This window comes from Ailuropoda melanoleuca, chromosome X (assembly GCF_002007445.2).
Source record: "Ailuropoda melanoleuca isolate Jingjing chromosome X, ASM200744v2, whole genome shotgun sequence".
In the NCBI taxonomy this organism is placed as follows: Eukaryota; Metazoa; Chordata; class Mammalia; order Carnivora; family Ursidae; genus Ailuropoda; species Ailuropoda melanoleuca.
In genome coordinates this window covers 52,006,019-52,023,751 of record NC_048238.1, presented here as the reverse complement: position 1 = coordinate 52,023,751, position 17,733 = coordinate 52,006,019, and the positions used below count along the sequence as shown (strand labels likewise).

The 17,733-nt window shown below is 42.6% G+C and overlaps 1 protein-coding gene across 7 annotated transcripts in view; it reads right to left on the bottom strand.

The window, feature by feature from the left end:
* The window catches only part of DLG3 (discs large MAGUK scaffold protein 3), a 54,186-nt gene that overhangs the window by 18,905 nt on the left and 17,548 nt on the right, over positions 1-17,733 (bottom strand). For all 7 annotated transcript variants that reach the window (XM_019798335.2, XM_019798336.2, XM_034649117.1 and 4 more), the window contains one exon: positions 7,197-7,311. In XM_019798335.2, the coding sequence (XP_019653894.1) occupies positions 7,197-7,311 (115 nt within the window). The remainder of the gene's footprint in view (positions 1-7,196; positions 7,312-17,733) is intronic.

The window sequence follows — 17,733 nt, the reverse complement described above, 5'->3', positions numbered from 1 at the left end:
CAAAGCTTATGGAAATATTATCGTCTACAGCCTAAGATCAAAGTAAGTGGTCTACATAAAAGATTATTCTTCAACCCTGAATATGTTCCTCCTTGGTTACGGCCACACACCTCTGTGAAGCAAGGGAAAGCCAGATCCTGGGTTTTCCTGCAACTTCTCAAACATTATGGCCAGGCCAGAAAAACACTGACCTCTCTTAAAAGCAGGGTAAAGACTGGCCCAAAGAAAATGTGGCATGTAAAAACAAAGTGAAAGCGGGCAACGAAGCAGCCTTCCGGAGCCAAGTCACACCAGCAGGAAAAGCAGATGCTCACTTCCCAGGGTCTGCAGGTTGGAGTTCCCGAGCTAAGCTTCAGCACGGCAGCTTTAAGTGCTGCTGCCTATCTTCCTAAGGAGAAAGCAGTGCCAAAGGTCTTGAAAGATATGTTGTGTAAGTGGTGACCTTTCAAACAGTATCCCCTAAGAGCTGCGTGCACCTGCCCACATAATACAGGTGCTCTGGGGGACTTTGCCTAATCTTCCCTTCAGCTGGGACCTCACTGCCGGACCGGAAAGCAGCAAGATAATCAGCTCAAAGTAAACAGATTACCAGGCCAAAGTCTCTGCAGTTCAGATCCTAAATTGTGAGGTATGGGTCTAAAAGATCCAGAGAAATCAGAAGCACCTGGCACAGCCACCTCTTGGTGAACAGGAATGCAAAGGTGTCTTGGTGAACAGGAATGCAAAGAAAATGGCAACCACCAAGGAAACCGGAGGGACAGGTTTCTCCAAGCAAAATAAACAAGAGCACTTCAGCACTTCAGCCTCAAAGACAAGCGGCTGCTTCTGCTGCACTCACCTAGTAGCGCACCCACCCCTCTGCCGTTGGCTCCAGCCATCTGTGTGGCCTGGGGAGGTGGGGGGGGGCTCTGCCGGCCCCCTTCTCACCCTCATCAGCAACCCCCACCAGGCCCAACCCAAGTCCCACCCTTCTCCATGACCCTGTCCACTCCAAATTTCTTTCTTCCAAATTCATACTATGTATTTAGCAATGACCTTTCTTAATGTTTTCTACTTACGGCTATTTAACTCTCGCAGTTTTAAAAATCTTTCATAGTATATCACCAAAGGGGAAGCCCTTTGCGGACTAAGGCGGATGCTCATGAACGGTGGAGGAGATCAGGCTGGGGGAGCGGGTCACAAAACACCCTCCCAGTTACTCTCCAGTTGCTATCCCTCAGAGAGTCCTCCCACTGCATTTCCCTCCCATGCCAGTTGAGGTCTAAGACACTGCTTCCTTCCTTTGGTCAGTGTTGTGGGCTGAATGTTTGTGTTCTGCCAAAATTCATACATTGAGGTCCCAACCTTTCAGGTGATGGTATTTGGAGATGGAGCCTTAGGGAGGTAATTCGGTTCGTATAAGGTCATGAAGGAGATAGTTCCCCTATGAGAAGAGGAAGAGACAAGGAGAGATTTCTCTCTTTCTCCCTCTGTCCTTGCATGCACCCAGGAAAGGCCAGGTGAGGACACAGCAAGACGGTGGCCATCTATGAGCCAGGAAAGTTGGGGCGGTGTTGCTCACCAGAACCTGAATCTGCCGGCACCTACTTTTTAGACTTTCAAGTGTCCAGAGCTGGGAGAAATAACTGCCTGTTGTTTAAGCCACCCAATCTATGGTACTTTGTTACAGCAGTCTGAGCTACAGAAAGTACCAGATAAAAGGCACATATTATTTGAAAATTGAGCAGTCCCTCTCTTGCCTGGTCCATGTGAAGCATGCTCCGAGAGCCATAAGGCAATAGTCACTCATCAGCTCTTGACCTTACTGCGAGAGCTAAAATTGCTAGCAGCTTCCGAAAAGCAGCCTAAAAGCCCACACTAGAGTACTCAGGTCGACACAAGATGGGTCATCAAAGAGCCACAAGTGCAGGTGACAGCGAGTCAGGTCTTCATGGTACTCTGTGCAGAAGGGAACATGGAGAACAAGGAAGGGCACTGTTCTTAGTCTGCTTCAAAGTCTCAGGCCTTAAAGGTCAGTTATGACGTGAGACAGGCGGTCAAGGACAAATTGCCCCGCAATATGTGAACATCTGGGGTCACAACACCTGTAGGGTCAGCTGAGGGGATTATGAGCACAGGTCCAGGACTGCTGTTAGGGGAATATGCTCTAGCAACAGGCAGTTCAAGAATCACGGACACAGGAAACTCTGCCGCATCCTCTGGTAGCCCTGAACATGACAGAAATTGCTATTGCTTTTTAAGATGTATATTCTTGTCACCCCCCAATTCTGTCAGATAGTGAAGCCTGCCAGAATCACCTCAGTGGCATTTTAATCCACTACTGAAACTCATTAATGAACAAGACAAAGTCAGGCTCTCCTAAGCACCACCCTGGGCTATAAGCACAGGACAGTTGCACAATTAATGTCTGCTTAGTGACGAGAAGGAGGTTTCTAAAGCCTTCTTTGATGATCAAGCCAATATTTCTTTTTTTTTTTAAAGATTTTATTTATTTATTTGACAGAGATAGACACAGCCAGCGAGAGAGGGAACACAAAGCAGGGGGAGTGGGAGAGGAAGAAGCAGGCTCACAGCAGAAGAGCCTGACGTGGGGCTCGATCCCATAACGCCGGGATCACGCCCTGAGTCGAAGGCAGACGCTCAACCACTGTGCCACCCAGGCGCCCCCAAGCCAATATTTCTGACACAGTTTCTGGAATGGAGACTACAGATGCCCCAACATGATTTCCTTCCTTGAGTGGGAAGAAGACTGGGATGGTAGGTGGCCAGCCGGGAGGCCAGGACTCCCCAGAGGCCTGCCTGATATTGTCTTGTGGCTGTGAAGAACGCACCCAGCCTAGCCAGAAGAGACTTGCAAAAGCTATTTCTACAAATATACTCTCAAGCCTCTTGGCAACCTTTGGAGGACTAGTTGTTTTGTTTGTTCATTCATTCATTCATTCATTCAAGAAATAGACAAACAAAAGAACACCCAAATTTACAACTTGGAGAGTCCCTGAAACTCTCACCTACACTGTGTCTTTTTGTACTCCCTTCACATCAGAATGGCCTGAATTAAACACCCCACCACCCTGATCCTGAGCAAGAGGCTCAAGAGAGGCACACTTTTGCGGACTTTTCAGAGTGGAAGGCAAATTCACTAGCAGAGCAAAAGCCCTAGAGTGGGCAGGAAGACGGGCTCTGCTCATCCTACCTCCACCATTGAAGAGATGAGGCTAGCATGGTGAAGGCTGGGGAAGGTCTTTCCATTAAGTCACTAGTGATCTTAAAGCCAAGTCACATTTTCCAAACATTGCAATCTTTCCTTCTTTCCTCTGCTCCCAGCTCCACAAATCCCATCTCCCCTCTCTCGTTAGTACAGCTGTAGCTCCCTAGGGCTCCACCTGCTAGAGCCTCAGTGGTGCTGTAAGAGAGTGTTATTTGCTTGGCAACCCCTGCACACCAGAGAATAACAGGCAGTCAGGAGAAGGAAAGGGAGAAGAAGCATATCAGAGGGGAAACAACAGCTAAAAGAATCAGAGGTGAAACCCCAACCGAAAAGGGCTCCTTCACTTTAACCACCTGCTGCTCAGTGTCTTCTGTGTAGACGGCAAGCTGCTGGAGAACAGGATCAGCATCCACAACCATGCCCCAGTTCGTAGCCCCAATTCAAAGCACTTTCCTGCTTTCCACATAGTAGGAGCGCCTGTGTCATGTTCAGTTGTTCAAGTGAACCAGAAATAAATAGCTATGGTGACAAACAAGTGGTTATTCCTGAGCACTCTGATTGCTTGTTAAAAAAAAAAAATACATTTCCTCAAACCCAGTGAATCCAAAAACGATAAAACAGGAGCCTGGGGATCTGTATTTCTCCTAGTATGCCGGCTGATTTTTATCAGCAAGTTTGAGAAATGTTGAAAGAACCACGCTCCACGGTCAGAACAACCAGGTTGAAATTCCAGTTTTGAAATTTCTTGGTTGTCTAACTGGAGTCTCTGTTTTCTCATCTGTAAAATGAGAATAAGGTCTACATTGCAGCATTATTTAAAGGATTGTAATCACAATTTAAAGAGGATGACAAAGGCCCTAATGCATAGATGTTCCCTCACCGTTTCCCTTCATCCTGAAGACATCTCGGAACTACTGAAAACTTCTGATTAGATTATGTCCAGATTGTTGCTTTAGCTTCAAGCCCCTTTTGCAACAGCCAGGCAAATCGGTGCCCAGCCTCTTCTGAAACACCTCCAGTGACAAAAGATCAAATTTACTATCTCCGGAAGCAGTCCATTCCATTTTCAGACAGTCTTAATCATCAGCTCTTTCTTCCCTCTGTGGAGATGAGATCTGCCTTGGGTAACAAATCTAATCCCTTTTCCACATGATAGGGTGATGCAATTAACTTAGGTAAGGAAATTGAGGAGCAGCAGGTGGGGGGGGTTCAGTTTTGAACACACTGCTTGTTTGAGGCACTGGGAGCGCAGTTTCATGCACATGTCCAGCAAGTAGTTGATAATGCAGGTCTGGGGTTCACTAAAGAGATCAGGGATGTTATTTATACAACAACGGGATTGGAATCTGTGAAAATAAATGAAATTGCCATTCAGGGGGCAGAGCTAATGAAACATATCGAGGAATGGTTAGCAAGGTAGGAAAAAGACTTTAAAGAAGCAAGCAGGGAATTGGTGGTGAAGAGGTCAGACCAATGGCAGAGAATCAGTGAACCAGTCATTGAATTCGATGACTAAGAGGTCACCGTGGATCCCTGACAGAGTTGGGCTTCTGCTCCTCCAGAGCCTTCCGGAATTGCCTGGAACCACACCACCACGCTGAAAAGCAGATGCACACTTCCTTTCCTACTGAAAGAGAGGTGATTTGAAGACATAGCAGGAGCAAGTACAGATGACTCCAACATTTCCCAACCTGAATTTAAGACGGGCTTCTCCAAATAAGGCTCCCAGGCTCCTATCTTTTGGTGAAACCCTGCCTAGTACAGTCCCTCCTGGATGTGAACCACAGTAAAGAACTCTATTTTCCTGGGTTTAATACTGCATTTGCCCACCTTACTGAACCACTGATTTTGCACACTTATTAACGTCTCGGGGAACTAGTGCTTCCTGGCACATAATTTGGCACATGTGGTGAACAGAAGAGAGACAACAGTTTAAGGGACTATTGGTATCAAGAGAATTTTTTTCCTCTTCTTCTTAAGAATGGAAGAAACTTGAGTATGTTTACATGCTAACGAAAAGGAACGAAGTGCAGAATGAAAGAATGCCAAACAGGCATGAAAGGAAACAGAGCAAGCCAGGCTCTGGTAGAGGGGGTTACCTTAGCGAAAGACCTCAGCTCACTGCTTTAGCCCCATAAAACACTTTCCTTGCCCAAGTCTAGTGATCACAAATGTTCATTATTCTAAAGCATACTTACTTTCCTCAGAGGACACCGATGTTATCTAGATAAGGTTAAGGGCAGATTACATAAACCATATAAACTGATTCCCTAGAAACAGAGTGCAGTGTCCACCCTCCTCCCCAGAGTCAGATGCAATGTATCCCTTTCCCCAGGGCCAGAGAAGAGGGTTTTCTAGGTCTTTTAGGTCTTCCAGGTCAGGAGTTAATGCCCCACTTCCCCTACCCAGGCAGGGAGAGCTCTAGTACAGGATAGGTGGAGAGAGGAAATCTAAAAATAAAGCTCTCCAAAGAAACTGTCTTGCCTAAAGAGCAGCTTCCCACGCACACTGGAGTGCCACATCTGCGGGGGCTGGCAGCACGGGAACGGAACAATCCTGACCACGTCACTTAAGTATTACCCTTTTGCTGGGGGCAACAGCACATTTCTACTTCCCCCATCAGTGCCCTGGTGTCTAGGCTACAGACAAGCAAGGCTCAGTGACGGAAAACAGGAGACTGAAAAGATCACCAGTGACTAGTCCAGCCTTCCTCTAGCTCTCCTCCCTTCACCGCAGGAGGTGAGCACAGCACAAGTGAAGAAAGCTGCCCTCAACAAACAAGGAGTCAAGTTGAGGGTTCATTTTTCAAAAAAGAACCATGAAGGGTCTAGTGGGCTTCACACTCAAAGCTGGGCTCCCTCAGTTCCACTCCCTGCAGTAGGGCCAAGGACTACCAGCTGAGGGAAAAGAAAATCAAGCACTGGGAGCCAAACTGCAATTACCATTTATATCCACTGGCTATCCTCAAGTCAAACCCCAAAGACAGAGCAGTTGTCCCATTGCCAGGCAATTAGCAAATGTAGCCTTCCCTCCTAACCCCCCCAGCAGGTATCAGAGACCACTAGAGAAAGTTCAACCCAAGGGTTTAACACACCCCACACCTAAGCATTAAACACACACACACAGCTACCTCTGGCTCAGGGGAGTAATCCCACCACCTCTTACTCTAAGGATTTTAACCTTGGAGAGATACAATGTACTTGCAGCACACTGGAGTTTTGCCAAGAAGCTAGGGCAGGAAGAAGAAAACTATCCCTACTTCTCCAAGGAGGCCATAGTGTTCACTAAGCAGTTCAACTCCCCAAGAGGTTTGTACTTTGACCTGCCAAAGTATTATAATGTGCCTCAATGGTCAAAAGCTCAACCTTGCACAGTATCTCAGAACAGCTTTCAGCAGCAATACAGTCAATGTTATATATCCGTTCCCTCCACCCATCCTTCCTGGGGACCATACACCATCCCATCCTATGTTCCATGATTCAGACACAGCAGCAGAGAAGAAGAAAACACCGTTTTAAAAAAAGACCCAGAAGCAGCAACCTATCAGTTCTTTGGTCTCTTACAAGAGACCCTGTACCAGAACACAGCGATAGTTGATATTCTCAGATACAAATGCTGATGTCTACTATGCATATGTGGAGGGGGGTATGCCAAGTTTTCCCCTCAAATCACAGATTGCAAGCAAAGTACTCTGAACATTTGAGTGCTATCTGAATGCTGACTAGCAACAATCACCCAGCAGTCTTTTACAATCAGAGCAAACTGAAATTTTCTCGTACTGAGTCATTCATGAGCAAAGAGGAAGAAGCCAGCTCACAGAAGGGAGAGACACTGACCATAAAGTACACAGCCTGAGCATACAGTGCAAAATGTTGCTTTAGTACTGGGAGTACACACTCCCTATCCCACTAGTTAAACAGGAAGCGCTGTGCTGGCACAGAGCTCTCCTCATGCAGCACAAGGCCTGGTGCTCAGAAGTGTGACTTACCTGACATACAAAGACCTCTTCTCACTTGTTCGGAGGGACCCAGACCCAGAGCTCATGCTGCTGTTCATCATTTGTTCTCGCAAGTCATGTATCTTCGATTCAAAGCGACTGTACTCTGTCAGGGAGACAAGGGAGCAGACGGGAAAAAAATGAACCCAAGGAGCTGCACCAAGCCTGTGTGCCAGTGGCTAAAGAGCCAGAAGGACACTGGGCTTCAAAGCAGCCAGAGCCAGCACGGTTGATCTTTGCTTTGATAAGCAGAGTCCCTCCTCCAAGCACAGAGAGACAGACGTCTTTCCATTCACCGGCCAATAGAAGGAAGAAACACACCTGGAAAAGGAGTAACATTTGGACATATCAAATGGAAAAAGCTTTTATCTGCCTTGAAATCTTACTGATTTAAAAAAAAATCAGTAAAAAAAAAAAAAACTGGAAAGAGGTTCCAGTGCAGCCTTCATAAATCTTTAGAGCAGGCACTAAGGCCCAAGGAGAGCAGATGGGAAAGGAGACTTTCCCAAAAAGGTGGATTACAGAGAACAGATGGCCCTGAGACATAGGGTGGAGGGGCTGGAAAGGACCTGAGGCCATTATATCGTTGTTAGGCAAGGAAGACGATTTGTTTCTAGATGACTTCTTTTTTTTTTTTTTTTGGAGGGGGAGATTGGAACCCAGTACACAAAGGTAAAAACAAACCTCACAATCAGCTAAGATCACAAAGCTCTCCCGAGTTATTTCCCTTTTAACAAACAGGGTCTTTGGCTTCAGTAACAACAGAAATTCTCCCAAACCAAGAAATCTGCTGTCACCTTTCCCCTTCAAAATCATCTAGTCCGTGGGGTTATAAGTCCATATGCCAGCTTTATACCCCACTACCACCATCACAAGAGCCTTGAAACAGCCTTATTGCTCTAGAAAGGCAACTACACGTTTACACCCAACTTAAGAAAACCTGATAGAGGAGCACTAATTCTAGCTGTACAATTATTACAAAAGGCTTTATTAAATAGGGATGCTTTGCTGTGACATTCTCCTCGTACATTTAAAATATGATATTCACATTTATCCCCCCCCAACACAACAACTTTTAAGGTCTGTAACTGCTGCATAAAATGGGATATACCTAAAGCACAGGCTGTGGAAATGGGAGAAAATAGGCATACCTCATTATGACAAGATTTCAAAGGAAGACAAAATTTATAGTAGGGGTTGAAGGTTGTGGAACTGCTTTTAAAAAAAAACATATTTCCAGGGAAAAAGAATTCCACAAAAGCATTTTCATGCACCATAGAGGGCTGGCAAGAAGCATCCCCATCTAGTCTGTATGACTCTACAGGCAGAAAACAAAACACCTGTTCTAACACCTGACACTCCCCTTCCCTCAGCAAAGCAACCTGACCTTCAGCTGGGTATAAAGGGAAATGCTAAAAAGCCTTAAGGGGAGGGAATGGAGTTTTAACTCACACTAATATCCATGACAAAGTTTATTTTTGTTCACTCTGGTACCAACAAAGCCAACTGGTTAAATTCATGTGTTCTTTCATTCATCACGCACTGGTGTTATGGTGATTTGTCCTCATTACTTACTCCTGTCCCTGAAATCCTGCAGGAAGCAGTTAAATCACTGACTCACCCATTAAGTGTTGGGCGAAAAAGACAGCAGCTGGACAGTGTCCCCGTTCTGAGGTTTACAAGGCAACACATCAATATCAATGAGGTGTTGCGATCGAAATGTAGAGGATGGTGACTGGTCTGTCATAGAAGCCCTGCACTGCCCAAGAGTGCAGGGCTGTCCACCTCTCCACCTGCCCAGGGAACTGCCCCTACTCCAGGGCTCAGCCCTCCATCCTGGCCCTCTTGTTGGCTCCTTTCTGGTCCTCCTCCTTACTCACGGGCTAGGAGAAGTCGGTGAGACAAAGAGATTTCTGACCAGGCAGCCCTTTCTTGGGGAAGATAAAGTAGAACACAGAAATATGCACTGAACCCAGAAAAAAATATACCAAATCTATCCCTAAGCCATTTCCCCCCTCTCACAACTTGTTTATATATTCCCTTCTTTGGAACTGACTTGCCCGCTGAACTTCAACTTAGCAGCAGGTCATGGCAGTTGCTTAGTAACTACGTTTCTTAAAAAATCCTTTAAAAAACAACCACCAAACCACTATTTCCTCAAAGCTCCTAATCCAAGGTTGATAATGCTGGGCCAGAGGGCCCACTTAAAATAGACTACAGAAAGAGAACAAGGCTGTTGCTTTAAGGAATCCACTTTCTGTTTTCTATGTGCTACTAAGCTTTCAAGTCTATTAAATTGTGTTTTATTCATTTTTTCCCATTCAGATGATCCCCTTAGAGTTCCAGCTGCTCATCCGTCTCTGGCTTTTATTTGTAGAATTATCCAATGTCCACTAGGCACAGAGTAGCCTCTGAATAAATGATTGTTGGGTAAATGAGGAGCAAATTAGAAAACTGTGCCCAAGTCGATGCTTCTGTTCTCAAAATAATAAACCCAATGGTTTATTTAACTGATGGCTGCCAGCTTCACTGAGGGCTTAGGAAGGTAGTTAAGAAGTATTACCATTTACTTTTATTCCCAAGGTTAACTGTTGGGAGTAATTGGGGTATACGGTTTTTAAACACCCTTGTGTGATGTTCATAACCCACAGTGGGCATCTGATTAACAGACTTTGTTTATAACAAAAATAATAAATCTATCAAAAAACATTTAAAATCGTCTTAAGATAGATAGTACCTCATCTTAATACTAGAAGCATCATTTTCCAAGGACACAAGCTTCACTTAAAATGCAACTGAATTCTAAGACCTCATGGTCCCTCCTCCCCTTCCACTTATAACTAAGGAAGCCGTCGCTGGAAGGCATCTGCTAGGCCAGTCACTGCCTAGTCACTGCCCACCAGACCAGCCTCTAACCCAAAGGGCCCATTTCAAATAAGCTACTTTAAAGAAACAACACTTATTACTTAACTCTTAAGTCTACTAAACTATGTTTTATTCATTTTTTCCCATTCAGATGAACCCAACCATTTGTGACCCACAAAGATATGCACGGTGAGTCATTGCTCCCTGGTTCCCTTTGCTAATCATGGAGAGAGAAATGAGGGGGTGGGGGCACAATCAGACGTCAATCCCTGAAACAGGGTTTCTCACTGACCACCTGGGGTGCCTCTGAAAGAGCAGGGTTTTGGATCCAACCCCAGAAACACTGATTCAGAATCTACAGAGCAGGCCCAGGAATCTGCATTTTTACCAAGCATCAAGGTGATTCTGATGTCCAATAAGGTTTGAAACTGCTGGCCTTGACTTATGAGTTCTGTTTTATTAGTTGAGGGAAAAGGTAAGGTAAGTATCCTGCAGCATGTATCCAAAGGAGGGTAGTGCCAGAGGGCTGGAAAACTCTCAAAAAAAAAAAATTGCCAATACAGTTGCAAATCCTACAGCAAAGGAAAGTGCTAGAGGCCTCTGTCCAATGTGCCTGCAAAAAAAGCTGATGAATTTATACTTTTTTTAAAAATAAAAGTAGCACATGATTGTAAAAAATCTTTAACTTTTTCCTTTAGACATTCCTGTATCACTTCCCCCATCTCACTACCCAAAAGTAACCAGTTAGTATTTCTAGCATGTATTCTTCCAGACTTACTTCCATGTATATATTGTTTATATAAACATATATTCACAAGTCATACAGAGTCACATAAATCTACTTTTTTCACCCTCTAATAGGTCATGGAAACCCATCCATGTCAGTACATAGAGCTCTATCTCATTCTTTCTAATAGCTGCATAGTATTTCATACTATGGCTAGACCATAATTTATTCAGTCATATCCCAAATGATGTACATTTAAATTGTTTACAATTTTTAATATTACCACCAATGCTGCACTATATATTTGTATAGGCATTTCTATAGAATAGATTGCCCGAAGTGAAACTGCAGGGTCAAATTATATGCACACAAAAACATTTGATTGGCACTACCAAATTGAACCCCAACCTTCTGAAACCTCTATGATTGGCGGTTGAGGACAAATTGCTATTCTTAAAGCTTCCGGCAGCTTTTCCATTTCTGAAGAAGTGGAGGCAGAATTTACCTTTGAGAACAGATTGATCTTTTGTTTGGGGGAAAAAAAACACTTCAATGAACCTTTTGGTTTTCCAAAAGTAAAGGCAAGACTGTAATCTGGAATAGACAAAGACAAAGAGGAACCTCAAATATTCCCTCTGCATAATCACAGAAAAGGTCAGCCTCTGGTGTGGGTGGAGTTGCTGGTTCAAAGGAGTTGTCCTACCACCTATATGATGCTCTATAGACACTCCGGAAATATCTACCTCTAGACTTGACCACTCTGCCTCCCCCTACTCGATGACCTCCCTGTTACTATAAACAAAACCCCCCTTCCCCTGCACACAATCAGTGTTTCCTCCAGCTTTGCTAATATTTGCTCCTAATTGCTTCCTCAATTCACCGTTTTCTGACTTCATTGTTGTTGCCTTACTGTTGATTTTGCCCCTTCATTTTTTCTTGACTATCCTAAGAGTGATGGAAAGAAGTTATAGAAAGATTCTAAGTAAATGAATGACTTAATCAGGGGTGTGTGTGTATCATGTGGGCAACTGAGGGGAGATAAAGTATGGTTGGTGCCTCACATATAGATTTAACAGCAGAGGACCATGCTTTCTCTTTTTGTCTAGCCCCTACAGCCCCTAGTAAAAGTAGCCCCTGCTTTTACATCAGCCAAACCAGCCAGCCCTCAGCCTCTCCGCTAAAGTATGCCCAATGTTGGGAAGCTCTCTATTCCTTCATCATTAGACTAGACAACAGTATTCAAGAGAAAATTCTTGGTTTAAGGGTCATCTCTTTTTCCAGCTGGTCCTAATTTTGGTGTTTAAAACAACATATAAAACCTGATGGATCTCTTCTTCATAATAGTATGAAGGAACAGTTTAAAGAAGGTCAAAAAACTGGGAAAGCCTAGCGCAGGTTCCCAGAATACTGAATAAGCCTGAATAGAAGGTACAGTGTAAACAGGGGAAGGCAGCGGTGATGGAAGATTGGGGACCAGACTGTAAGAGTTTGAGATAAGACTTTCTTACTAGGCTAGGGGAACCACTGTTAAGTGTTTAAATAGGGACGTGATAAAATCAGAACTAGGTTTGGGGGGAAGATTATTCTGGGAAAGTAATATAGAATGGAGGACAGAGAGAAAGATAACAGAGACCAAGAACCTCTTCTGCTAGTGGAGACAATGACTTGAAAGGCCTCACATAGCAGGGGGGCAATTGAGAATACAAAAAAGGGACAGGAATCAAGAAATATGTTGGACTTGGAAGAGAGAAAATTGACATCTGATTGGATGAAGGGCTCAAAGGCAACTTCTGAGTTTTTTCCTGAAAGACCAGGAAAAAATGGGATAATATCAGCCATAATAGAAAATAGTCATCATGTCCTCAAAATAAGCTAAATATTGTTACTTCCTTATGTATTCTTCATCTAACATGGTTTCCAGACCCTGTACTACTTCTCCCTTTTAAAATCTAGTGCCCAGAATTTGTGGTGATGTCATTTCCTTTACAAAATTATAAGCTCCTTGATGTGGTTTTTTTTTTTTCCTTCTCGAAGTTTGGCAATCAGCACCCTTGTTGAGTCAACAAACTTTTATTGAACGTGTTAACTCATGATAAAGATCTGACAGGACAAACCTGGACACTAATTCTCAAGTTCTGGCTCCTCAGGAACTAATTAAGAAAAAATACAAAACTTTCTCCTTCCACCCACCCCAAAATGCTAAAAACTGACCAAAAAAACCACAAACCATTTATGCAAACACTGACAAGTCAGAGGTTTCGAGATCTACTTAATAGTCTAATAAAGCATCAAAGAGGACTGAAACTACAGTGCTCACTAATATGAACTGCACACACATCGAAGCCTCCAAATCCATCTCCCCTCTAATAAGACTTTGCTCTCAAATCCATCTACCTTCCTAACGACAAAACTGTCTTCTCAGGGGGCACCTGGATGGCTCAGTCAGTTAAGCATCTGACTCTTGATTTCAGCTCAGGTCATGATCTCAGGGTTGTGAGATTGAGCCCTGTGTCGGGCTTCATGCCGGGCGTGGAGCCTGCATAAGATTCTCTCTCTCCTTCTCCCTCTGCCTTCCCCTACTCTAAAAAAAGACCTGTCTTTTTTGAATAAAAAAAAATGACATTTGTCATTAATTTGGAAAAGCCGAAAGGGGCTCAGTTTCTTCACCCATAGAAAGTTTATTTGGGCCTATTTGATAACGGGTAGGAAAATGTTGTAGAGAGGAAACAAATGGTAGCAACAAAGAGTACTTATTCTGCACATGGTATAGACAACCAATGATTTGAACGAAGATATAAAAAAGGAAATGCTACAAAATAAAATAAAAGCCATTCCTATCAAATTTGGAAATGACACAAAGCCAGGGAGACAACTGGATGACAGACTTCAGACACAGAGATTGCGACAAGTAGCAACAATGGGAAGACGCAAATAAAGTACAAAAAAAGTGTAACTTCCTGACCCTGAGTCCCTGCACAAATACTGAGCAGGGAAGACAGGGCTGGATAACCGCACGTGTATTGATTAGCTATAAACTCCAAATAAGTCAATAGCTGCCCAAAGGCTCATTTGTTCTTATAGAAGTACAGGTGTTCAAATCTCAAACGCATACGGCTCTTGTTTGCCACTAGCTGAGCTGCCCTGAGCACAAGGGAATCACCCACTGTGAGAATGTACAGAACTGTGGTGGAAACGAAGTGACAACCTCATGAGAGAGTCACAGATTTTGATGTGAATGAATGGTGTTTTAGGTTTGTATAGTTGCCTTTGGAGCGCAGACCCTCAGGATGTGTCTAAATTACAAGCATCTGTCCCAACAACACAGTTCATGTTTTCAAAAGAAATGGATGGAGGTGTTCCTTAAAGAAGAAAGAAAGAGAGAAAGAGAAAGAGAGAGAGAGAGAGAGAGAGAAAGAAAGAAAGAAAGAAAGAAAGAAAGGAAGAAGGAAAGAAAAAGGGAGGAGGGAGGGATGGAGGGAGCGAGGGAAAGAAAGGAAAAAATAGATGAAGCTGAAAGTAAAATAAGTCCATCGAGAAGATATGTGTCGGTGTGGAGGTAAGTATATGAATAGCCAAATAGCATGTTTCTAGGAATCACAAACTGGTCTCTAGAAAAATAATATGAAGCTTATTACTTGGGTTAGTTTTTAATTATGGGGTCTACTATCTAAAGAATCTAAGACCTCTAAAACTAGACAGTTCCTCAGGTCCCTTCTGATTTTGACATAATTGTGATTTTATGACCAAATCAATGAGGCCCATAAGGAATCAAACCTAGGACAAGTCTAATTTTAATTTTTAAATATGATCCTGAAGAGGAAAATCTTCACATCTGCAAATAATCCTAAGTTCTCTGGGTCAAAAAATAATGCCGAATCAATGGATAGAAATGGCNAAAAGGAAAAAAAAAAAAAAAAAGAAAAAAAAAAGAAAAAAATTCTTAAGGCTATGTGAGAGGGCAGAAAAGTGGCAAACAGGCCTCAATATGAGCAAATATTGCTTGAAGAAAAATAAGTTCAGCTCTAGTTTTAGAACAATGGGCTTGGAACGATGACTAACCCAGAACAGAAACCTCAGTGTCATTGTTCTGGTCCCTGCACTGCCACAATGTGCTTCCTCAGCCATACACACACATAGCCAGGGTTCTGGATAGCATCCTGATACTGGAAATAAAACAGAAAACAAGACATGCCAGATCAGCATACCATAAAAGATTCCAATTTATCCCTATTGACTGGATGTTTCTGTCCCCCAAAGAGCTTAGTGAGGATGCAAGAAGAGCCACTGAGCAAAAGTGCTATCGTATATAAAGGTTTCATTACATTCAGCCGCCTGGTCTGAAATGAGTGCAATGATAAACGCTTTGATCTCACATCAAGCAAAGAAAAAGTTATTCACAGGACTTTGCCATTGGTCCTTCTCACCTATCCCAGCTAACCCAGCAGATCAGGGTAAAAGCCTCAACTAGGGCCTTTTCTCTGTTTCAGAGGAACTCCATACAGCATATTCAAATGCACGATTAACAAAGCCTTTAGCTCCTTCAACCCATAAGCTAAATTGTATGTAAGAACAACCCCAAGACAAAACACCTCATCCAGAAAACATGAGAATGAAGACAAAATATACCTTTCCCTACTCTCAAGGTAGCAGGCAATCTTGTTCATAACAATCTTTTCCACTTAACTGAGATGCTGCAACGCAGTGATTAAAACACAGCATTCTATGATGAAGCTTGCTAACTTGAGTTAGTATAACTGATTCCTACATTTTACCAGGTCAACTGAGAGTCTAGAGTCAAATGTTCCTCATAGTAGTTCACTCTGACAGGATCACAAATCCACTGACAATCTTTACTGGGGTATCAACTGAATCTTCTGAGTCAAGTTTCTGTGGGAGGAACCCAGAAAATGGGACCTAGAGAAAGACTCTTCTTGTTACTGTGGTCATCTGTGGTCATTTTTCGGTAACTGATAATCCCAGAGTAAAATATTACAGAACAGAATAAGATACCAAAATCCAAATCGCGCACACGTGCGTCTATGTGTGTGTGTGCACGCACGTAATAAAGGTGGCACTTCAAAACAGTAGGGAAATGATGGATTACTTATATTTAATAAATGGTACTGAGGTAATTCATTAAACATTTGGAGCACAAATAAGGTACTATCCTACCTTACATCATAAATAAATTTCAGGTAGGTTAAGGTTTTAAGTGTGAAAACAAAAACAGTAAATAACTAGAATAAAACAAAAGTGAACATTTACTTGTTAAAGGTACAAAAGAAAACACTGATAGACTTGACTACATAAAAACATAAAATATCTGCACGTCAAAATAAAGTAAAAAAGCAAACTACAAACTGGGAAAAATCTTTGTAATATACATAACAAAGAATTAATATTCTAACTACATTTAAGCTTTTACACATCAATAAGAACTTATGAACACACTTCAATAGGGAAATGGAGAAAAGGTATGAACAGGCAATTCACACACACAAAAATGACCAGTGAACATATACATGCACACATACACTCATGTTCAATTGTTATTAAAAAAAGAAAAAAATTAAAACACGAGTTAAATAACATTTTTTTACCTATCAAATTTGCAGAGATTTAAAAAAAATAATGCTCCATGTTACCAAGATCTCAAACTACACACCCTCTATACTGTTGGTGGAGGTGGAGACCAATTTGGCGAAATATATCAAGTCTTAAACATGTTCATACCCTTTGGACCAATAATTCCACACCAAGGAATTCACTCTGAAGAAGCAATATCAGATTCACAAAAAGCCTCATACAAGGCTATCCATCAGTGTTATTTATTAGACAAAAAACTGGAAACAACCTAATGTCCACCAAAAAGGGAATAGTCATATAGATTATGGCACACACATGATGAAATATCATTTAACTATTAAAAAGCATTTTAGTAAGATATTCATGACAAGTTAAAAGAAAGGATACAAAACTGTTTAAATCAATGATGCTAGTCTTGAAAGAGATACGTACATATTATATGATATATAAAAGTTTGAAGGGAAATAACACCCAACACATACATACACATACAGACACAAACTGGTTATTTCTGGAGGTAGTTTTACAGGAAGTTTGATTTTTTTTACTTTGTATTTTTCTGTATTTTCCAATTTGCTATAAATCTAAATGCAATACAAAAATAAATATAATTTGAGGAGAGTGGGGAGGCACACTGAATAGGACAGGCCCAAGGACAAAGCCAGGACACACGCACTCACTAGAATCTCCCCTCCACACTGCTCCTGGCTCATTCATCATTTTTCTCTGGGACTGATCATTCAATCAGTTGCAGACAAATCCCCTTAGGCATATTATCACTATTATCACCTCACCACCATCTTATCCAAGAGTGCACCAAAGAAGCCTTGCCATTTCCTTGCCAAAATCTAGATACACCACATCTACCATATTTCCCTGATCTACTGGTCCAGTGACCCTGTCCCCTCAAGGCAATTTGGCCACTCTGACATGACTTGTTTGAACCTGGTAAACCAATACTGGTTCCTGTGCTCATCATTTTTTTCTGAGTGTTTCCAAAACAACTCTTAATAATCTAGTCTGGGGGCACCTGCGTGGTTCAGTCAGTTAAGCATCTGACTCTTGGTTTCTGCTCAGGTCATGATCTCATGGGTCATGGGATCAAGCCCCATGTATGGGCTCCGTGCTCAGTGGGAAGTCTGCTGGAAGATTCTCTCCCTCTGCCCCTCCCTCCACTCACATGCATGCGCATGCACTCACGCACTCTCTCTCTCTAAAATAAATAAATCTTTAAAAAAATAATCTAGTCTGGAATTTAAGCCAAGATTTGCAAAATTCTTCCTCCGTGGTGAGAATCTGAAGAACGTGTATGTAAATCAGACCTTTAATGTACATAGTTATACAAAGTAT